This window comes from Amblyomma maculatum, chromosome 1 (assembly GCF_055883805.1).
Source record: "Amblyomma maculatum isolate TAMU_Amacu chromosome 1, ASM5588380v1, whole genome shotgun sequence".
Lineage (NCBI taxonomy): Eukaryota > Metazoa > Arthropoda > Arachnida > Ixodida > Ixodidae > Amblyomma > Amblyomma maculatum.
The window spans coordinates 425,024,664-425,046,844 of NC_139344.1; the positions used below are offsets into that span (position 1 = coordinate 425,024,664).

General features: G+C 44.6%; 1 protein-coding gene across 2 annotated transcripts in view; it reads left to right on the forward strand.

The window, feature by feature from the left end:
• Positions 1 to 22,181, forward strand: part of LOC146209280 (uncharacterized) — a 99,714-nt gene that overhangs the window by 36,427 nt on the left and 41,106 nt on the right. For both annotated transcript variants that reach the window (XR_014706176.1, XM_084598888.1), the window contains exons 10-11: positions 9,333 to 9,394; positions 15,409 to 15,469. Coding sequence is in view for 1 of the 2 variants with exons in the window: in XM_084598888.1 (XP_084455014.1) it covers positions 9,333 to 9,394; positions 15,409 to 15,469 (123 nt within the window). In the remaining variant the exon portion in view is untranslated. The remainder of the gene's footprint in view (positions 1 to 9,332; positions 9,395 to 15,408; positions 15,470 to 22,181) is intronic.

Here is a 22,181-nt window from a genome sequence, read left to right on the forward strand (position 1 = left end):
TGTCTCTTGTAACCATGTCTCATGTATGCAATGTTGTTAACATGGCAAACATAGGAAAGCCAACCCAAGTGTCTCTTATAACCGAGTGTCTCTTGTAACCATGTCTTTTGTAACGAGGTTCGAATTGAGCTTTCACTGCTGCTGTAGTTATCAAGTGGTTCATCCCTATGCCCCTAAAACACCGCAACAGGAGCCATTGCATTTCTCTTAATGAATTCACGTTTTCGCGGGAACGGGCGCCTCATATGTTGGCTCATCAGTTTTGATGCTTCGCCCCGCTCCACCTGTGCACTGCAGGAAAGCAACAATGCCGGATCAGTTTTTCATTTCTCGAACGCTCGTTAGTTTATGGCCGGTTGACTGCGAAACATATTATACGACCATAGGTTGTCGGAATTTCGAATGTAGTAACCAGGAAATTATCAGTGAATGTATTATGCGGGAGAAAAATAGTGTAACTCTATGGGAGATGTTTTACTGCCCTCGATTTTGAACGTATAAACCGGGAACGCATCAACGAGCTTCTACTGTATGTGCAGGAGCTTTGTTGAGTAGTGCATGTCACAAAGCAGGAATAACCATGTCAGAAGCAGCCAGCACGAAAACGATTGGCAAGCTGTGCTGCTATTACTGCTATTGTCCCTAGAAAATGCCAAGCGCGTGCGCGTGTCCATATTGGATTAAATTTGATTGGCTCTGCTGTTTCCGGGGTGGACGGCTCACATGCCATTGTGCGTGCTTTGAGGCTGGCATCAGTGCGCTTGTAATTTTCAGTAATGTTTTGACATTTTTAATGGCCATTAACATTATGACAGCCTTTTCATCATTGTAAATTGCTGAATATGATTAACAAATATTTTTTTTTTTCATTATCATCGGCAGCTACATTTTTTAGCCTCTTCACTCGTCAGTAAATTTGAAATCAGGGAAAATCTGGAAAAGTCAGGGATTTTGAAAATAGGGGTTTGCTAGACACCCTGTTGCAGCTTCCCAGGTCGGATGCTATGCGAGGTAACTTATGCACGTGTGAAGTGCAGTAACTCTTCTGCGGACTTTTGTTTTGATTACTGGCTCCCAGTAATACATGAATGCGGGCCTTCAGTAGGGCATACATGGCACTAACCCCTCTGGCATACCTGTGCTTTGCTGAAGCTGCATTATTTCGTTGGAGCCATTTCTACACAATTGTCTACTCTCACGGCCACACTCAGGCATAAGGCTCTAAAGGTGCTGGCTTCACCAAGCAGTGATAGTTGGGGTGTGCAAATATTAAAAATTTTGAATATAAATCAAATACAGTAAAACTTTGTTGGTACAATTAAAAAAAAATGGTGGAAAAAAAAATTATATCCAAGAAAACCTATGATCAGAACTGCCTGATATTAAAAAAAATAAATGCTGAATGAAGTGCAAGGGCATTTAAAATTGAGACTTTCATTGCATAAAAGTGTAGATTAGCGTTTATGGACATGAAGTATGCACAGCTCCTTTTTTAGCTCTCGCAGAATTCAGTCCGTATTTGCGTTGCCCTAAGCACAGAAAATATTTAGCAACAGATCTGGTTCATAGAAGGAATGACGAGCTGGGACCGTTTCCTTGGTTGTTTCAGGATGGTTCACCCTCTTACACTTGTGACATGTGAAGAAGCCATTGCGATGACTTAGTCGCCGCGCTTTTGCTCATGCTGCTTCCCTTAAACCTGGTCCGCTCGTGTGCTAGCAATTAGTAGTTGGAATTATTAAATGGTTCATCCCTGTGCCCCTTAGGCACTGCAAAAGAAGTCACCACGTTTCTCCTCATAAAGTCATGTTTTCGCGGGAATGGGCGCCTCGTATGTTGGTGCGTTTGCTTTCTTTGATACTTCTTCCCGTTGCGCCTAGGTACGGCAGAAAGTAGCTGTGGCGGGTGATCGCCGCTGATCAGTTTTTCACATCGCAGGCGCTCGTTAGCATATGTCTGGTTGATCGCAGAACGTATTGTATGAACACAGTTTGTCGAAATTTCAAATATAGTAACCGGGAAATCGTGTTTTCTGGGAACGTATTAACCGGGAGAAAAATAGTGTAACTCTATGGGAGATGTTTTATTTCTCACGGTTTTGAACAAATGAAATGGTAAATTGTATGAACCAGAACGTATAAATGAGGTTGTAATGTATTTTTGGTATTCAATTACTAAAAAAATTGATATTTGGAATTTTCGAATGTTCGAAAATCACTGAATACGCCGAATATTTTGCACTTCACTGTGTAGTCTGTGTGCAGTGAAGAATCCTGAAAACATGATGGGACCATTTTGTGAAGTTGTCCTTCCCGACACTGTGTTCTAAACGAAGCACTTGGAACCAGGAAAAAACATCGTATTTAACTCTGGTATTTAACTCCAAATGCAGGCAACCATTGTGCAAATGATCATAAAAATATCATTACTGTGATGGAAATGATTTTCGGTAGTTTCTTCAGGGCGTTTCAATAATTCAACGTCTCAGTTAATGGGGGAGCCGGGTCTTGAACACGAAAAAAATCGCGAAAAAAAAAACTATTTTTTAATTTCATTATTTTTGGATTCCTCATGCTTTCCTGCATCTATTACTGAAGATTCAGCTCCAAAAGACATGATTTAGCTGTAATATTGGCTATAATATAACTCAAATGATGAGGCTCGCACACGAGCAATGCGCTAAAATTGTCCGTTTTGTAGCGTCTGCGATTTTAAAACTCCGCGGTGGATCGCGGCCATCTTGATCTCATTCGAAGAAGCACCTTTTCGGCTTGCTTTTCTGCCAAACCATGCCATTCCAGACTAGCCAGCTAACAAAATACAAAGCAAGAAAAGAAAGCACTGTAGAGTGACTTCATTGGTCTCTGTGTGGCACGAATTCAAACGGTCGCATCTGATTAGTCCGGGGTTGTCTCCGCCCCCTTCATGCTGATACACATGCAGCACCATCTTGTCTTGTCGTAAGTTGTCGCAATGCCTTGAAAGTTCCACACCGTGCATACATTCTGCAAAAAATGAAAGAAATGTGCCATAAAGGGTCACAAAGTGCCTCTGTCATCGGCGGCAGCCACCGCGAACTCTCCATGAACGCCGGAGGGTATACTAACAGCGGAAAGTGGTTCGGCAAGTGCGGCAGCCTTGGACCTACCGCAAACGCTTGAACACGGTTCATCGAGTGTAGCGGCCGCCATGACAGTCCCTGAAGTGACGGTTTCCGCTAGCTTCAGCTTGAATTCAGAACACACAAGAATGGACGTGCACTTCTTATCATAAGAAGAGTGGGAACTCCTGACGTAGCGAGCGGTGGAGACAATGGCTGAGCTGGCATTCGTTTCGGCGACCGCGTGAAAAACAGAACTTCTCGCAACAATGCCTATTGCGCTGGGGGTTTCGTTGACAATATTCACGATTGTTGACCTCAATGGAGTGAATAGTTTGCGACATTATACAGCGTGCTGGACGTGTCGCCACACCATGAAGATCCGAAGGACGATTGCGAGTATGGTTTGGTTTGGTTTGTGGGGTTTAACGTCCCAAAGCGACTCGGACTATGAGAGACGCCATAGTGGAGGACTCCGGAAATTTCGACCACCTGGGGTTCCTTAACGTGCACTGACATTGCACAGCACACGGGTGCTAAGAAAGATATCCATCAACTGCGGTGAAATTGGTGCTGAATGGAGCTCGCCTCAGGTCGCAGGGCAGTTGGAGACAAATTGCAAACCGTTCGAAATAAATTTGCTCGCGACGCGTGCCGTTCAAAGCACCGGACTGGCACAAGCGGCTCTAAATGACCTTTTCGCAAATCTGGGAGTGTCACACAGAGGCCTTCATAAAAAGACCTATTAGGACTACCTCAAACAGAAATTAAACCTGGCGGCAACAAGGGTCTGCAGGAAAAGCTTGGGCGAGCGTGGCAAAAGAGTGAAAGAGCTTTATGAACAGCTGATGCCAACGTGGCAACATTCAGAATCCTAATGAGGCACTTCACTTCAGAGCCTTGCACCTAAAGACAAGAATATGTCCCTTTTTGCAGTGCAGAATGCTGTAGCAGAAGCTGTCATGCGTTTTAACCATGGCTCACAACCTGCCAGCTCCAGCATATTGAGGGAGCGAGCTGCAGTTGGAGCAAAAGCAGCAATGGTAGTTCTAGAGCTGCTGAGAGGGACAGAATTTGTGCTGTGAAGTCAGAGAAAAACCTTGCTGCTTCAGCAGCTTTCCACGCCTCCGTAAGGAAGAGGCAACGTGGAAAACCTGATGAACACTATTGCCCTGGGGCTTTTTAAGCCTTCACATTGCTTAACTAAATGCTTTATTCCTCAATAAATCCTCTCACATCATCATAATCAGTTTTTTGCATTTTTCTAAAAATATTTCAGTGCTCTCAAATTTTGTGAGAGGTGTGGCTTCACATCTACTGAACAGATTTTCATCATTCTCATTTTATTTGAGTCTTACATGTGCAACACTTGCAATAACATTGCAGTTCAGCTAATATTTGACTGAACATTTTAAAATTTTGTAGCTATCGCAAAAATGGAGCTCTCGATTATTGGCTTGAATATTTCAACTTTTATAACCTTGCACACAGTGAACACAAAATAATGAAACAAGTCTTATAGCAAGCCTTAGGTTTCGAGGGGCCTACATAAGTTTTAACTATTTCTATAAAGCAGTTCTTTTTTTATTGTTTTCATAATAATCAAACACACTAATTAGAATAAAATGTGATCTATATATCAGAGAGTAAATCTGACTGTATATTTGAAATCAGCATGCAAAACTACATAAATCTGGAAAGTTTCAGGTTGATAGCCCTAAAAGTAAAGTTTTTTCCCTCTATTAAGTTTGACTTCGTTTCTCGTTCATTGAAAGCTAAATTAACACTTTCCTGTCTGCGCCTGTTCCCATCGATAGCCCGCTATCGACTGTTTCACGGTTCGAATTTTCTCGCTTTCAAAGCGCTCCTTGACAATTGGCGTCATCCAATGTAAAATAGAGGAACCCTTCTTTCAGTTTTACTTTTGATTTAATTTTTCCGCTGTGCCGCGCCTATCCAGATAGTCTCCGGACTCGGGTGATCGACGCTCCTTGTTTGCATCATGGCATCGACGTCGTGCACTCCCGCTATGTGGAAACGGGCGATTCCGTGGAAGTTGACGCATTGTAAAGCTCGTTTTTGGATGCAAACAGCAGCAGTGATGCTCGGAAGACATACTTTAGCACTGTTAGCGAAATTGCATCAAACAGAGCCGGAGCGTCGACAGCCATGCTCCGATAAGTGTCGCCCGCTATCGATGGTTGAATTTTCCCGCTTTCAAAGCGCTTCTTGGTGAGTGGCGCCATTCAGTGGGAAATAGAAGAACCCTTTCAGTTTTGCTTTTAGTTCTATTTTTGCTGCTGTGTCAGGTTTTATTTTTGCCGCTGTGGGGGTCGCGCTTGTCCAGGGGGTCTCCGGAGTCAGGTGACCGGCGCTCTTGTTTACGTCATGGCGTCAACATCGCACACTCCTGCTTTTGCACAGTTCTGCGGAAGTTGATGCATCCGAGCTCATTTTTGGATGCGAACAGCAGCAGTGGTGATTCAGCTCTTCAGACTTTAGCACTGACAGCGAAACTATGTCAGACTGACCCGGAACTTGGACAGCCATGCCTCGATAAGTTTCGCGTTCGCTCCCCCCAAAATTTCAGCTTTTGCTGCACGCTGACCGGAAGAGATCACTGCTCTGAAGGTCACAACTGTTATCTGCAGGGTGACAACGTCTTTTGGGTAGTATTACTTGCCGCCGGCAGTGCAGGGAGTCGTGTTTTCAGCCAGAGGACAGCCAGGGGTCGACCTCAGGGTAGCCGACCTCGAATACTGTTTTCTTTCCTAACCCAGCGAATACTGTACACAGAAAGCTAGAATTTTCTCCAATGTTGCATTGGTCCATGTTGTAAAAAACGTATATTTAGATTTTTTTTTGTTTTATTTGTACCAAGAAACTTTGATACTTTTGTGTGTTTGTTTTTTTTTAGCCACAATTATTTGCTGATAGTTTTTTTTCATCACCTATAAAATAAATATATGGATTGTCACTAATACCATTGTGAAGAGGAATTCCTCTTCTATAATTTTTTTCATCACTTATAAAATAAATATATGGATTGTCACTAATACCATTGTGAAGAGGAATTCCTCCTCTACAATTTGATACTAGACACTTTTATACCAAGCAAGTTTGCTTAGAGAAAAAGAAAATTAATGACACCACTCAAAAACCACCCCTTTTCCCGTGGACAAATAAGTGTTAAGGAGAGTTTACTGTATTCCACAGCTGTATAACAGCTCCATCAGTTTTGTGTAGGTCCTTCCTGTACAAAAAAACCGATAGACTGATGTAAAATTTATACTAGATTTTTCAGTAGGCTGTACACTTTGTCCAGTTTTAGTTTATTTTATTTGCAAATACCATGTAAATCCTGAAGTAAAGAACATGAACAATGTTTGCTATTTTTTTTTAATTTTCGGTTTCTTTTTCACCAATTGGATACTCGATATTCGAAGCAATTTTTTTTTCCATGTTCGGGCTCAATTCGTACTATTAAATTTCAATATTTGTGCACCCTCTAATGATAATGCATTGGTCATGTTCTTTAGATATGAAAATTAATACCGATTTAATGTCAGTGACTTTACTATATAAGTTGAAAGCGATGCCATGGCTCTTAGGATGCTCTCTTGTAGTTGATTGATTTTTACCAAACATACTCTCTTTGTTTATGAAAAAAAGAGAAAGCTCGTTAATTCTTACCTCGATAATTTGGATTTTTCGGATAACTCGAACTACACTACTTGGTCCGCCTTATCTCCATTGAGATGTGTGTATAAAAAAGGCCCTTTAATTCGAACATGAGTCAGTACTGCTACGCATAATTCGAACCACGTGCTGTCATGTTGGGGCAGCTTGGCACACAACGTGGCCAAAAAAAAAAAAAAAAAACGTCCGCAAAGAGGGGCATACAGGCTGCGCACAGCCGGAACTAGGACACAAGGTAAACCCATGGAAGAGTGGGTAAAGCCTAAATGGTGCCATGACCAATGCGGCGGTTGGCGGCGCCTGAGGGTAGGAGCTGGCGGCCGTAATGGCAGCTGCCTACTCTCTGTTCCGCGCAACTTCTGAAACTCGCTACCAAATAAGCCATATTAATTCGGGAATATGGATAAGTACTGCGCGTGGTCCCTGCCAACGCTTATGAATGGCTCTGACTTCAGACGGGCGCTACGAATTGCGCGAAGGGAAGCACTAACGGCTGACGTCTTTTTTTTTTTTTTTTCAAATTCTTAAATAAAAATAGGGGTTAGGTGGGTTCATTATGAGAGCTGGATCGTTACAAGAGTAAATACGGTACATTTACCTTAATGCAAATGGTTCCTGCCAGTTTTTCGAGGCCTTTTGATAATTTGAACTTTTTCCGAATTAATGAGCTTTCACTGTGCTAAGAAATACCTTTCATTTCCTTTGTCGCTTTATATAGCATATCAAAAATTTATTTTCACTTACTACATTTTAAGCTATTGTGTCCTCAATTAACACGTTAGCTATATTGCTCAAGAGGAAAGTTTATAACAGTTGCATATGACTGGCACTTATCTATGAGGCTGAAATGTGGATCCTAATGATAAGGGGTCTATTGAAGTTGAGAGCAACGCAGAGAGCTGTGGAACAAAAAATGGTAGATGTGACGTTAAGAAATAGGAAGCATGCAGAGTTGGTCAGATATATACCTCCAGTTCATGACATTCTAGTGGAAATCAAGAAGAAATGGGCTTGGGCAGGACATGTAGTGGGAAGAGAGGATAACTGATGGTCGCTAAGAGCAAGAAATTGGATTCCAAGGTGAGGAAAGCTTAGCAGGGGGCGGGCAGCAAATTAGTTGGAAGGTAAGGCTAAGAAGTTTGCAGGGATCAAGTGGATGCAACTTGTGCAGAACCAAATTAACTGGAGGAATATTGGAGATGTCTTTGCCTTGCAGTATAGTCCGGCTAATGATTGCGATGATGTTACCAACTTCATTTATGACTTGAGGAAGCACAGTAAAACCATGATAGATTGAATCCGGTATATTAAATTATTACTTGCATCATACTGTGCAAGGGGCATTTCTCCTAATGGCACACCCACAGTAACTTGATTTGCATAAAGCCGAGTCAGGTGAGCATCCCTGGGCATCTGCTGACAGCGTTAATGCTGCAAAACTGTGTGATGAGGTGACTGTCTGGTCCACCTGAAAGTGGGCTTCGGTTAGGCATGGTTGTTTTAACGTTACATTGCTATTATGCGGGGAAGCAAGCGTTTTGTGCACCGGTCGTTGTGGGATGAAGCCAGCCTTGCTGAGCAAAGTCTTGTGGCGGCTCTTGTGTGGACTGCTTTGCTGCTCAATGTGATGCAGAAATGAACTCTACTCAGCTTTAATTTAGTTAATCTTTACATGGTATACCGGTAGCAGAACCAGACCTCTTATCGACCAGTGGCGGCTTCTTCCAAAGCACCATCCGCTGCAACTTTGACGCGAGCCCCAACCGCAACCGCGCTTCTGCTGCGTGGCTTGAGAGCAGAACGAGCGCCGACACTCTAATCTGGCCCACTGCATTCCTTGCGAATGCTGATTCAAACACAGGATCTGAACACTGTGGCCAGTGTTTGTTTTTCTATTCCCTACGTCCTCAATAACCTTGGGAGCCTGTGACCTCACCGAGTCCTTGAAAGTTGATGCTTTGTAAAGACAAGCTGAGGGGTTGACTGCACTCTCACTAGCTGCTCTCACTAGCAGACTGCATTCAGTAAAAGAACCAGACTTTGAAGCCTTTAGCTCAGTTGTAGGAAACCATGCTCATCTAAATTCTTCATCAAGTGGTTTATTAAAAAATATTTAAAGATGAAAGAAAAGATTTGTACTAGCTGCGCCATCTTCCATTGCACTCAGAGGCTCCGGAGATGTGGTGGCAGAAACAAGGAATCAGGAGTCTAGACAGCAAGGGGAAATAAAGGAAATATCAGCCTTCTGTGGTCACGCTTCTTTCTCTAGCATGCAGTATTTGTTTAGACAACCCTCAACACTTTCTGATAGCCACTGATGCTTCAATTGAAAGCAGTGTATTTCCATGCCTGGTGCACACTTTCATATAGCTTTGTACATAGCTTCTGAGGGTTTTATAGATGCTAATTGTTTAGAATGCGTGGGGAACATGAGAGAGAGCAATTTTTTCTGTCATATTATCTTTGGGCGCCTTTACTTTCTTGCACTTGTGGCACCTGTGGATGGGCGCAAAACAGTTTTATTGCCTTGCAGAGCTCCGACATTACGAATATTGAAGCCAAGTTGTCTCATTTACAAGAGGCCCTGAAGTCAAAGTGAGTGTCTCACCTATAGTCATTCAACATTACTTTCTATGCTCTACACATAATGCATGCTTGGGTGATATTAAGCAAAACCAAATTTGTAGCCATAACTGATTTACCATTCAAACCTCATTTGCATCACGTCACTGCCTATAACCTGTCATTTGTGTCACTGCGTGGTCATAATGTGTGCGCAAATGGTGTGATGGTGTTTCATGTCTTGCATGCAATCTTTTTTCATATGTGCTCTAATGGAATCTCAGTATCTATGCTCTTTCTGTTGTTTAGGATAGTAATGTTTAAAGCAAAAGCAATGGCATACAGTTAAATCTGTTTATAATGAACTTGTAAAATGTCCGCGATTTTTTGTTACATCCAGGTTTTTATATGCAGTTTTGGCGTGAGGACCCCAAAGGACCGTGCATAGCGAAAACCAGATTAAGAATTATTGTAAGGGAAACCACCTTGAAAGTGTTTACAGTACATTAAATAAGAATCATTCGAAGTCATAGAAGCGGTGAAAAGTATTGCGTTGGTGCTGAGAAAGAGCACTGCTCAAATTTCTTAGTCTCTCATCTAAAAACGTTGGCATGAACTATCATAGTCCCACGTTGCGAAAGTGGAAGCAGCAGAGACTGCTGTGTTTCCCACGTTAAAGCGCTGTCGGCATGTTGTATCAACTGTGGTCTCTCGCTGCTATTGTAGACGTTCCTCTCACGTCAGTTCGTGTTTTACCGTCTTTTTTCCAAATTTCCAGTAATTCAGCACTAGCTAAAAGACAGACGTGCCGAGAGTTTGTTATATCAAGGTCGACCGCCGCAACACGTTGCATGAAGTTTTCAGATACACACGCTTCAGTGGAGGCGGCGTCGGGGAATTGAAAAACTTTGTAATATTGAGGAATTCTCTACATGGAGGTTCGTTCAACCCAGGTTTAATTGTGTGTGTCAGTTTAGGAACTCTCATGCAATTGGATATGCAGGGTTTCCTATGTTTGGAACGACCCCTCAGAGAGTTAATCACGTGCCTTTGTATTTCTCTGCTGTGTGTTGCCCTTATCCTGGTCAGGCTACCTGTTTTGTCTGCGTGACAGGCAGGCCCCGAAGTCCCCTTTCCCGTTCAAGCCGCCCCCTCCTCGCCTCAACACACTAGGGTATATTGGTCCTACCAAAAGCTACGCTGATTCCCCTAACTTGAAAATATTTTGGCTGCAAAGAAGTGCGCTTTGCTCTTCCCAACAGAGAACTATTGTTACACAATTCCTGGCATTGTTCCAGCTGCCATGGTTCACTTTTCTGTCTTTGTAATATTGAGGAATTCTCTACATGGAGGTTCGTTCAATCCAGGTTTAAGTGTGTGTGTCAGTTTAGGAACTCTCATGCAATTGGATATGCAGGGTTTCCTATGTTTGGAACGACCCCTCAGAGAGTTAATCACATGCCTTTGTATTTCTCTGCTGTGTATGTTGCCCTTATCCTGCTCAGGCTACCTGTTTTGTCTGCATGACAGGCAGGCCCCGAAGTCCCCTTTCCCGTTCAAGCCGCCCCCTCCTCGCCTCAACACACTAGGGTATATTGGTCCTACCAAAAGCTACGCTGATTCCCCTACCTTGAAAATATTTTGGCTGCAAAGAAGTGCGCTTTGCGCTTCCCAACAGAGAACTATTGTTGCACAATTCCTGGCATTGTTCCAGCTGCCATGGTTCACTTTTCTGTCTTGCTTATGTAGCTGCATTGAATCCTGACCAAGTGGACTGAATTCTTTACAGGGTGCGCACAGGTCCTTTAAAACCTTGAAAACCCTCTAATTTGAAAATTTCGTTTTCAAGGCCCTTGAAAATCCTGGAATTTTTGCTGCTCCTTGAAAATCTTTGAATTCTTAGCTTACTGCATGCAGATGGTTATTAAAAAAAAAATGTGGTTAAAATATTTGTAATTTCAATAATGTGTTTCAGTATCTGCGTTTTAGGCGTAAAAAATCAGTTTGTGCTAATATAGCTAACGTTACGAGACGGTTAGCCACATTGGAGCCAATCGCTCTGAAACCAACTTGAGCTGATTCAATCCAATCTGATTTTGGCGCTTTGTTATGGTGGTTGATGTAGTCGATGGCATTGTATTTTTACGTCGGTTCTGCAAATGCAAATTTCAAGGCACGTGACTTTATAATAATGCCTACAAAGACTGGATTGCACCAGATACGGTGAGTGAGCACCACGCAAGATGCTGACCTTGCAGCAAGACCTTCGATATAACCACCATGGGCGAGTCGGCGTTAAAAGAGCCATATGAAGAGTGCAAAGAATGCTGGCGTCATGAAAATTGCGATCAACAGCTTGGTGCGAAAGTATTTAGTTTCAAGTACGGGCCAACAGTGAGCCGTCCCACCTCCTTCGCAATCGGGAAAGCTAGAGGATGCTTGTAAGGCACACGAGCTGGTGACGAACGCAGAGATTCTATGGACTTTGAACGTTGTCACATTGCATTTCTCCTATTGGTTATGATTTTCTTGCGGAGTGAAAAATGTGCCTACATGACGTGCCATGGTCTAAGGCCCTTCTTTTTATCTGCTTTGCAGCTGGAGATAAAAGATTGTGATTACTATGGTGGTACTCTTCGACGCGTCTACAAACGACTATCTCCAGCGAAAACAAATGGACGTTCACATACGGCTTTGGAATTCGTCTCACAAGGCGGTAACGAGGTACTATACCTCGGTGTTTATGGGGCACTTGACATCCGAGGACATCCAAGGAAAGTTGCTGAGTGCGCTCAAGCGTTTCCCTCATGAGAAAATTCTTCAGAATTCAATGGATGGCCCCAATGTTAACCTTAAGTTACTCAAGAATTTCCAAGAGCACCTGCATCAAGCATACCAAGTTGAATGTCTGGACATTGGGACCTGTGGCCCCCACACCATGCACAACGCCTATGGGCAGGTGTTACAGCAAGTGAGTGGGGAGTTGACTGTCTGCTCTCCAGTCTGAGCGCTCTTTTCCATGGTTCTCCTGCAAGGAGGGAAGACTTTTCAGCAGTTACCGGTCAGGAGACTTTTCCCCTGAACTTTGTTGCACATCGGTGGTCGGAGAATGTCCCTGTGATAGAGAGAGCCTTGCTATTTCGGTGGGATATTAAGAAGTTTATTGCAGCTGCAAGGAAGAAGGAAGCAAGCCCCCCAAAATGTGGATCATTTCGCAACTTTTGCAAGTTTGCCAGTGATGTCTTACTGCTAGCAAAGCTTAAATTTGCACTAGGTGTGGCCATGACCCTCAAGACATTCCTCATTGAGTACCAAACAAATCAGCCCATGGTGTTCTTTCTTGCAAGGAACTTGGAAACGGTCGTCAAGAAGCTACTGACGAAGTTTTTGAAGTGCTCGGTCATCAGCAAGAGGAGTTACTGGTTTGGTGTTGGTGGGCATTGAAAGCACCAGAACCTCACTCCACTTGAAAAGGTAAATGTAGGCCATGCCGCTGAACAGACTGTCAGGAAAACTAAAGCAGGCCAGAAGGACGTGTTCCAGTTCCGCATGGAATGCCAAACACTTCTTGATCAGTGTGACAAAGAAGGTGCTTGAGAGAGGCCACCTAGATTCTGAATCGTTAGGACGTTTGTCTGTTCTAGACCCACGACAAATTTGTACTGATGAGTGCTTGGCCAGCTTCAGAAGAGTGTTGGATGCCCTCATTACAGCAGGCAGAATGTCTGAGCACCAAAGGGACACTGTACTGAGGGAGTACATTGAGTTCCTGCAGGAAGAGATGCATAACCTGTGAATGTTTGAGAAGAATGTAAACAGGTTGGACGAGTTCTTGTATGAGCTGATGAAGTTTAATTCATCATGTGGGGAACTCTGGAAAGTTGTCAAGCTTTTGCTCGTGCTCAGCCACGGGCAGGCCACTGTTGAGCGAGGGTTTAGTGTGAACCGCCAGGTAGCCGTAGAAAACCTAAATGCCTCTCGTATATTTCGCAACGAATTGTATGCGACGCTGTGGACAAGGCAGGGGGCGTTCTTAATGTCCCTATTATGAAAAACCTGCTGTATCAGCTTCCCGGCAGCAGTATGCTGCACACCTGGAGGCAGTAAAAAAGAAGCAGTGTGGTGATGTTAGAGAATCAAAGAGGCGCTGCATCGACGAAGAGATCGACACGTTGAAAAAAAAAGAAAAAGAAACTCTAGGCAACAATAGCTGACCTCCAGGCTTCAGCAGATACGTATGCTGAAAAGGCAGAGGCAGCTAATGATCTGAAGTGCATTTTCAGATCTAATAGCCTGAGGAAGGCTGCAGGAAGCAAGACTGAGGAACTGTGTAGCCTCAACGAGAAGATGCAGGAAAAGCAGCAGGAGCTCCCCAAAAGTTGCCATTAGCAGTTTTGCAGAATGGATTGCTCTTCGACATTGGTACAATGTATTGCAGGGTCTTTTTAAAGACTGAACATTTCTTAATTATTTTGGCTTAGTGCAATACTGGCTTTATTATGTTGGCTTAGTACAATGTTGGCTTAGTGCAATACAAGCTGTTCCTTGAACGTTTCTTTTTCGATTTAGTTCAGTAAAAATGGTACCTGACATTGAAAACTGCTGCATGTAGCATTGTCTGAGTCCTTGAAAATACTCCAACTGGGCCTTGAAATTCCTTGAATACCCTTGAATTTTCCTGTTTTGAATCTGTACAAATCCTGCTTTAATTATTTGAAAAAAGTCGACACTCTGTACTATGGGATTAATTTTAAAATTCCAGCCAGGAGCAATGCTGAGGGCGCAGTCAGCATGCACTGCATGCCTGCGCTTCCACTAAAAAGGAAGAGCACTAAGAGCACAAGTTATAAGCACAAATGTTCAATGTACAAGACCTGTTTCACAAACACTGCATTGATCCCCCAGACCTCAGTACAAACCCATAGCCCAGCCACAACACCCGAGAGCGAGGCCGCGGCACTGTGCGCGTGATGCAAAGGCTACTCGCGCATCCTTGGTGGAGCTAAGGACACTCGCAGGCCACATGGCTAACCAGAAGGTCAAAGTGCTCGCAACACAGGACAAGGGAGGATGGGAGATGCGCGGAGCACATCTCGACGACACAGGTCGCAAGTTGATGGCTCAATGCGCACCACCACCGACACTGGCCGGTGGTGACGGAAAACTGAGCCAAACCAGGCCCTCCCGACTCAGAAGCATTGGCGCAGCACAGTCGAGGGCCGGACTCTTTGGGCGTAGTCTCGAGAAAACACACAAGGTGTGCGCGTGTTCACAACCCGCGGCGCCCCGGCTGAAGCGGGGGAACCCGGAGGGAAAAACGTGTGCACCTGCTTCTGTCTGAGTCAGTGGCGGTCTCCTTGTTCGCTTCCCCATGCGGCCTCGTATTGAGCCTATGGAGGTGGCCCAATCAGGATGCAAGACCAACACAGGAAAAAATTACAAGGGTTCAACGTTGCTGAACCAAATATTGAGCGAAAGCATTAGCTGCGGGTGACCGAGCGTTTTTCTTCTTCTCTTTTTCTTCTTCCTCAGCCCACATATAAAGCACTACTTTAAACAAGCTGTATGAACGTGTCCTAATGGCCTATAAGGATAACGTCTTAGCAGTGTATGCCATGGTCTTAGCAGGCTGATTCTGACATAACTGTCTCATGTGAAACGAGAGACCCAAGTTGGCAGCTCCTGCCGACCGCTTCAGTTGGCAGCCCAGCTCTCACCCTAGTGTCACGTGGGTGTGACATCACGTCACATGGATAAGACTTGGCTACGACGTGGCTACTCGCCGCGCTACGCTGAAGGCTCGAAACCTACAGTAGTGTTGCTTTCACAGTAAAACTGAACGGATGTTATGGCAACAATTCTCCGAAGAGCTCCCCTCCCTCTCGCAGTGACCTCACAGGGGGTCTCTAGCTAGCAAAACAGCAGCTCCAGCTGCACGTTTCGCCGCTCCGGGAACGCAACCCCCACAGTGCATATGCCAGATATGCAGTCTTTTGTTCGGTTTCTGTGTAGTGTTGTATTGCCTTATTCTTGCTGAATATTTATAGGGCTGCTGATGGCATAGACAGAAGGACCTCTGCTACAGATCCTCTGCGAAGTGCTTCTAATGTAAGTGCACATTTGATTCTGTTTTATTATTATTTTTTTACCAGCCATGCTGTTTGTATGCTTTGTCTTACTTTATCATGTTTGTACCAACTACTTGAAGGCTTATAATCTGGCCGAATGAGACTGTTCGCTCAAGAACCGGTTCACTTTCGGTGGCCAGTGCACATGATCAGCGATGTTTGATCGCTTTCCAAAGTACTAAATTCTTATAGCACTGGGGTATTTTTTTTCCCTGTCACCAGTTTTCAATCAAGTGAAAGTGAGCCATTGTGCTGCCCATCTGGGGAACTGTGGAGCTAGCATTTGTTTCAGTATAAACATGGTGTTTCCTCCATGTAATTACTTTATATAAATAGGGAGTTTTAGAATAGGGGGACTCAAGGCTTGGGGCCCCCAAGAAAATAGCGTTGTGCCGCGGCGCAACGTGTTAGCCGAGCGGTAAATTTTTCTTTTTAAACAATATTTATTACCTCAGGGCATCAGTAGGGTATGAGATGAAGGATGAATAAATGATTAAATGAATGGAAAAAGGTTGGTTGATTTTATGAAGTCCATAAGTGAGCGATGATGAGGTCCCTGCATCCAAGTGACATATAAGGCAGGATTCGTTGCTCAGGTGCCGGATTCGTGTTGGTTTGAGTGCTGGGCAGTCCCACAGCAAGTGGTGGATGTCGGCCTCAACATCTTCGTTTTTACAGATCGGGCACCCTAGGCGGGGATATAAGGGTTGGAAGTATGACCACGTCCTAGTGACAGCTGGTTTAAGGGCAACACCAACTCGGATCCTCCTAAGCGCAATCTCCTCTGCACGGGTGAGACCGCGGGGAAGGGATATCGCACACGGAGGGATAAGTGCACGTGTGCGGCGCCGGAGGTGTTCCTTTCTTGACAAAAGGAGTGTAGCGTCGTCCACTTCGAGGAGCCGTGGGATTTCGTCAGACAAGACGAAATCGGCCAATAGTCAATCTAGGCTGAGCCGGGAAACCTCATTTGAACACTCTCTAGTCCCCATGGCAACCAAACGAGGCGAACTCGCTAAGCCTAGCAGCTCGGTGAATCCGGAAGCATTCAGAAAATATAGTGCATTTTATTGCTAACATTTGGTGGTGCGGGCATCATGAGACATAGCATAAGCTTCGTTGGCCTTTCGTTTGCCATGAACGCGTGACACTATGGAGCGGTGACGACGAATGTGTGCCGAGGCAAGCGGCCGCCGCTTGGCCGGGCGCCGCCATGTTGCCGTAACCCAAGCGACCCAACGGCGGCTTGGGGCGAACACTATTTTCGAAAAATCGGGGTGGCAAGTGCGCCATACGTTCTGCGCATGCGCATTTCGACGCCCCAAGCTCCTTGGGGGCCCCTATTCTAAAGCTCTCTAATAAACTTTATTCTTTCTCTTTCTCTCTCCTCCATGTGTGCTATTTAAGGAACGGTTTTGTGTTGAATGCTGTTAGGTATCAAGTATGTTTGGTGGCCAAACGTACATGCTTGATGATGCTTTTAGGCTGTATTTCAGGTTTTTGAAGGGCTGTCCTCCGAACTACAAGATGGACGTGGGCCACTAAAAAATGTTTTCATTTTGTTTGAAACCAGAAGCTTCCGAGTGGGCATTGGTAGGAGGCCTGCGGGCATTTCCTGGCATAGTTGTGTTGATGGCTGGCTTCGGCCTCTCATACGTACAGGATGAGGAAAGGGCTGTTAAGAATGTGTGCTGGCACCCCTCAGGCATCGATATGCACACTTGCTGAGTGAAGAACAGTTAAGAACAGGCTATCGTTGTGCTCTTTGGCATAGCGTTCTACTTATTATCAGCAGTGTCTTGCCTGATACACATGGTCAGTTGGTCGAACCCATATTCCAAATCAGCCTTCACTATCTAACAATGCTGATTTTCACTGAGCCTTGGTCTCATTCTTTGCGAAGGGACCACCCCGCAGGGGCACCCGCCATACCAAAGCTGTCATCCGTATCGTGGCAATAGGTTGAAGAGTGGAGAGAAGAAACCATGAATGGTGGCAGCTGTGGCTGTGGTCAAGGCTCGGCTGATGGGCTCCTTGTCTGTCTACCAGGCGAGGGGCTCCTGTACCTTCCTCTGCGTATAAGGATTAATCAGAGGGGACTTAAGTTTAGGAAACCTTTATCTATACATGCCATGTGGAAAATATCTGCTAAAAAACATGATTGGCCCCTGAAAGGAGTCGCACCAAAATGAAGCAGTCGATGCCTCACTAAACTGGAAACTTCCCGAAGTTTTTCATCATCACTTCCTTCACTGATGAACCAGTCGAAAATTGTCAGCATTTGTCATTGCCAAAAGCATCCAGAAATGTGTTGGTCGAAAGGCCGAAAAAACAAAAACAAACGTACACCTTCTTGTCGAAATCTGCACCAAGGATCAAAATGGCAAGTTGCTATCCTTGCAAAATCTTGGTCAATTGAATGTGCAGGGGAACCTCACCGCACCCAAATCTAGACAAGGGGCATTATTTCCCAGCAAGAATTAGTACAGTGCACAGATGGAGAAAAGAAGAAGAACTAGCCGAGCAAGGAGTAGTCGCAGACTGGCAGCCCTCTGAGTTACCATCAGAAGAAATAACACAAAGATCAAAACAAAACACATTGTCCTGGTATTCAATAGCACAACTCTACCGGAACCATCCATGCAAAGTCCGCCATTACATACCAAACTCAAAATAATGTTTCAAGTGTCAGCGCTTCAGGCACAGCTCTTTGGCTTGCCGGGGCGAACCCACTTGTGTCACACATGGAGAGCACAAACATACTAATGAGAGATGCGAACTCACACCAAAATGATTCAACTGTAGTGGCGCACATAGCGCGTGCTCCTAGTCTTGCCCAATGTGCAAAACGGAAAAAGAAATTATTAGCTTGAAAACTACTGAAATCTTGTTGTACCTTGAGGCAGGAAAATGTGTCTCCTTGATACAAAAAGGCGCAGGCTCTGAAGTGGTGACACGGGTACTGTCGCTGCCTTCAGTTTTGCATAACACACAGGTCGATCCAATGGACCTGCTGTCGACATCTCTGTCCCCACCTCATTCACAGAAGCCACAGGCACAGACAACAGGTCGAAAAATATTGTGAGATGATCACGTGATCTGTGCTGTAGGCTTTCAGTCTCCGCATTCAGTGGCAGCCTCTCCAGCAACAGGGACCCAAGACAGCACTTCTGAAGTGGGCCTGTCTACCTGACCCCCAAGAAGGTAAATCCTGTCCAAAGAAGCTCCGCCGCCAGAGCGGAGTCTGGCACACTTGTGCCAATAAAACACACACACACGAAGGCCACTGGCCAACACGACAAAAAACTTGGCTGTGGTTTAGCTTGTGGTTAAACCTGGAGTTACGTGAAAGCAATTTGAATGGCTATGCTTAGGTTCGGCTTGAAAGCAAGGACATGGCTTTTGCACATAGCAGTTTACTCTATGTTTTCAGCTTTATGTGTGTCATAGGGGAATCACTTCACGTATGAGCACCCCTAGCCTCTTGTTGACCATTGTCATTCGGGTGTAGAAAATTTCTAGTGGCATGACATCATCAGAACATTCGAGAGAACCTTCTGTCCTAGTAACTCGCTGTTGTCATTTGCCTCTACCAATTACCGAGTTATCTGTCTTCTTCTTTTCCTTCTTCTTTTTTCTCTTCTCTTTCTTCTTTTCCTTGTCTTTCTTCGCTCTTCGGACAAGCACAGCGAAATGACGAGACTGTGGCGAGTGTAGCTCTCACTACAAAGCATCCTCCACATACACCGTGGAGGAAATGGATGTCAGCGAGATCCTTCCAACATCCAAAACTAACCCACCCGCGTTACCTCCGTGGACGTCCAGTGCCGCCACAGTGGCAATCCAGTTCGCCACCGTGGCGGCGAGACTCTTTGGAAAAGAAAGGGAAACCACAAATCATTTCACCTGGGAATAAGACACTCCCCAATCCTCAGCTTATCACAATGGCTTATACAGTAGACTTGCGATAATTCAAACTGATAATTTGTACTTTCGGTCAATTCAAACAAATATTAAATTTTTGGTTGGTTCGTCTTGTTTTCAATGTATTTCAACGCTGATTGATTCAAACACCGCAATTCGGTTAATTCATACTTTTTGCTTGTCCATACCAGAAAATTATCGGTTATCGTTTCCGCCACTGGCGAAAAATCTGAGTTCTTATAACACTACAACAGTGGAAAATGTGAAAATAAGTGCACTATGACTTAAAAAAGAAAAGAAAGCGAAGAAGAGCCTGACAAACAAACGTTCGAAGTGAAACAAAAGCCTCCCGAAGGGCGCTGCTCAACTTTTTGTGGCTTGTTAGCCAGTTCAATGAAGAAAATTCGAAATTAAAACAACACTCAACCCTCAAAACGTGTGGAAAAGACGACTGTCCGTCTGCGCTTGTCAAAATTCTCAAAACTGCAGGACAAAAGATAGGATGCGAAAGTGACGCGAGTAGTGTCGGCCGACTGCGAATCACGTGACAGCTCGGGCTTTTCTTTCCCTGGTCTGTTGCCCGCGTCGGTAGCACCATGTCTCGGCGAAGGAAGTATGGGGCGCTCTCTGTGAAAGAAAAATTGGCAGCCATAGAAAAAGTTGAGACTGGAACAAAGAAGGCTGCTATGGCATTGAAGTATGGGATAACGAAAAGTACGCTGACGATTGTGAAAGTGGAAGACAAGCTGCGAAACGAAGCAAGTCGCTTCGCTCCTGACAGAAAAAGGTTTAGGGAGGCGGCGCTCGGAGCTCCAATCTACCAGTAAGTGGACCGATATTGCTAGAGAAGGCTGAAGAACTCTGCGCGCTTTGGAATTGACGATTTTAAGTGTAGTGATGGATGGGTGTCGCGATTCAAGGAGCGACATGGCCTCGCTTTCAAAACTAAGTAGAGAAGCGGCAGCAGTGAATGAGGCGGTTACTACCGACTGGCAGCAGACTCGTCTTCACAGCCTACTGCTTGAATACTCCCCGGCTGATATTTATAATGCTGATGAAATGGGACTATTCTTCAAGTGCCTGCCTCAGCAAACATTGTGTCGCAAGGGGAACGTTGTACCGGCGGTAAGCTGAGCAAGGAGCAATTCACAGTTATGGTTTGTGCCAAAATGGATGGTAGCCACAAGCCCGAACTTTTCGTTGTGGGCAAATCAAAGCATCCGAAGTGCTTTAAAGGCGTCCGAACTCTACCCGTTTCATATACAGTAAATTCACGTGCGTGAATGACGCAAACTTTGTTTGAAGAGTTGCTGCGTAAACTTGCCTTGGTGTTTAAGCGCGACAAAAGAAAAGTGCTGATGATTGTTGACAACTGTCCCACTCATGGTGATGTGGAGGGCCTGGAGGCAATTCGTCCTGAATTCCTCCCCCAAACACAACTGCTGTTCTCCAACCCCTGGATCAGGGGGTGATCAACTGTCTGAAGACAAACTATAGGAAGCTACTCCTTAAGAGGATGCTAATATGCATGGACAATTCCATGTCGTACAGCGTAACATTGTCGTCGGTGGGAATGCTAGCTGACGTGTGGAGTGCAGTAACGCCAGGAACGATATGGAACTGCTTCCAGCATGCCGTCCGCATACCAGGTCACAGCAGTGATACTTTGCCTGACTGCGCTCAAAATGAAAATAAAGACTGTTTCCAAATAAAGAGCAATGATGCAGGGCTAGTGCTTTCTGCCCTCCAAGCACACAACATAGCTGCTGACCTTAGTGAACTTGCAGCTGCTGACGATAACCTCTGCGTGTGCAGGGAAGACACTCTGGACGACTTGGTAGCTGAGGTGCTGCCAGCATAGTAGCAGCGAAAGTGAAGAGGAGGAATCAGAAGAGCAATCCTCTGTGACAGCAGCACAAGCCTTCAACTACCTTGCCGGTGTCCGGAAATTTCTGACTGCAGCAGAAAATTCTGAAAAAGAACTGGCTGCCCTTACTGGAATAGGAAACTTTGTTCTGAATGCACATATAAAAAAGAAGCAATCAACAATTCATGATTTCTTCAAACGGTCTAGTCAGCCATAGATTTCCAATAAACATGTTCTGGATCCTTCAAATCTGTTCTTTTTTAATAAAAGAGCAGAAGTGCTTAAAATGTGATTTAAGTGGATACTTAATTACAATGTGCACTGTAATCTTGCTCAGAGTCATATATGCAAGAACTTGCGATAATTCAAACAAAATCTTGGGGTCCCTTCGAGTTTGAATTAATGAGAGTCTACTGTATAATAATGTGGAACTGTAAAGGTTTACACAGACATTACAGATATGCTCAAAACAGTGGCGCGCACAGCTCTCTGCTTTCATGAAACAAACAAAGCACACAGATATCCTTAAAAAAATATAAAACTTTTTGGAAAGATAGAGTCCATGCTAGCAGACTGCCAGGAGGTGTCTCAGTAATACCACAGAGCAACGTCCCTGCTAGAGAAATACCCCCTGAAAGTGAACTTTGAAGCAGTAGCTATAATCATCATAAGCCATTAAACATTAACAGTATGCTCTGTGTGCATACCACCACACCTCAGTTATCTTTTACATACCCATCTATTTTTAAATAATTTTAATTGGGATGTTTTAGATAACCCTAGGGAGAGTGAACATTTACCTACAGTTTTAATAATATCATCCGCTGGACACATCATCTCTACAAGGCCACGGCAATGGGAATATTCAATTCACTGATTGGCACCTCACCGACTGACCTGT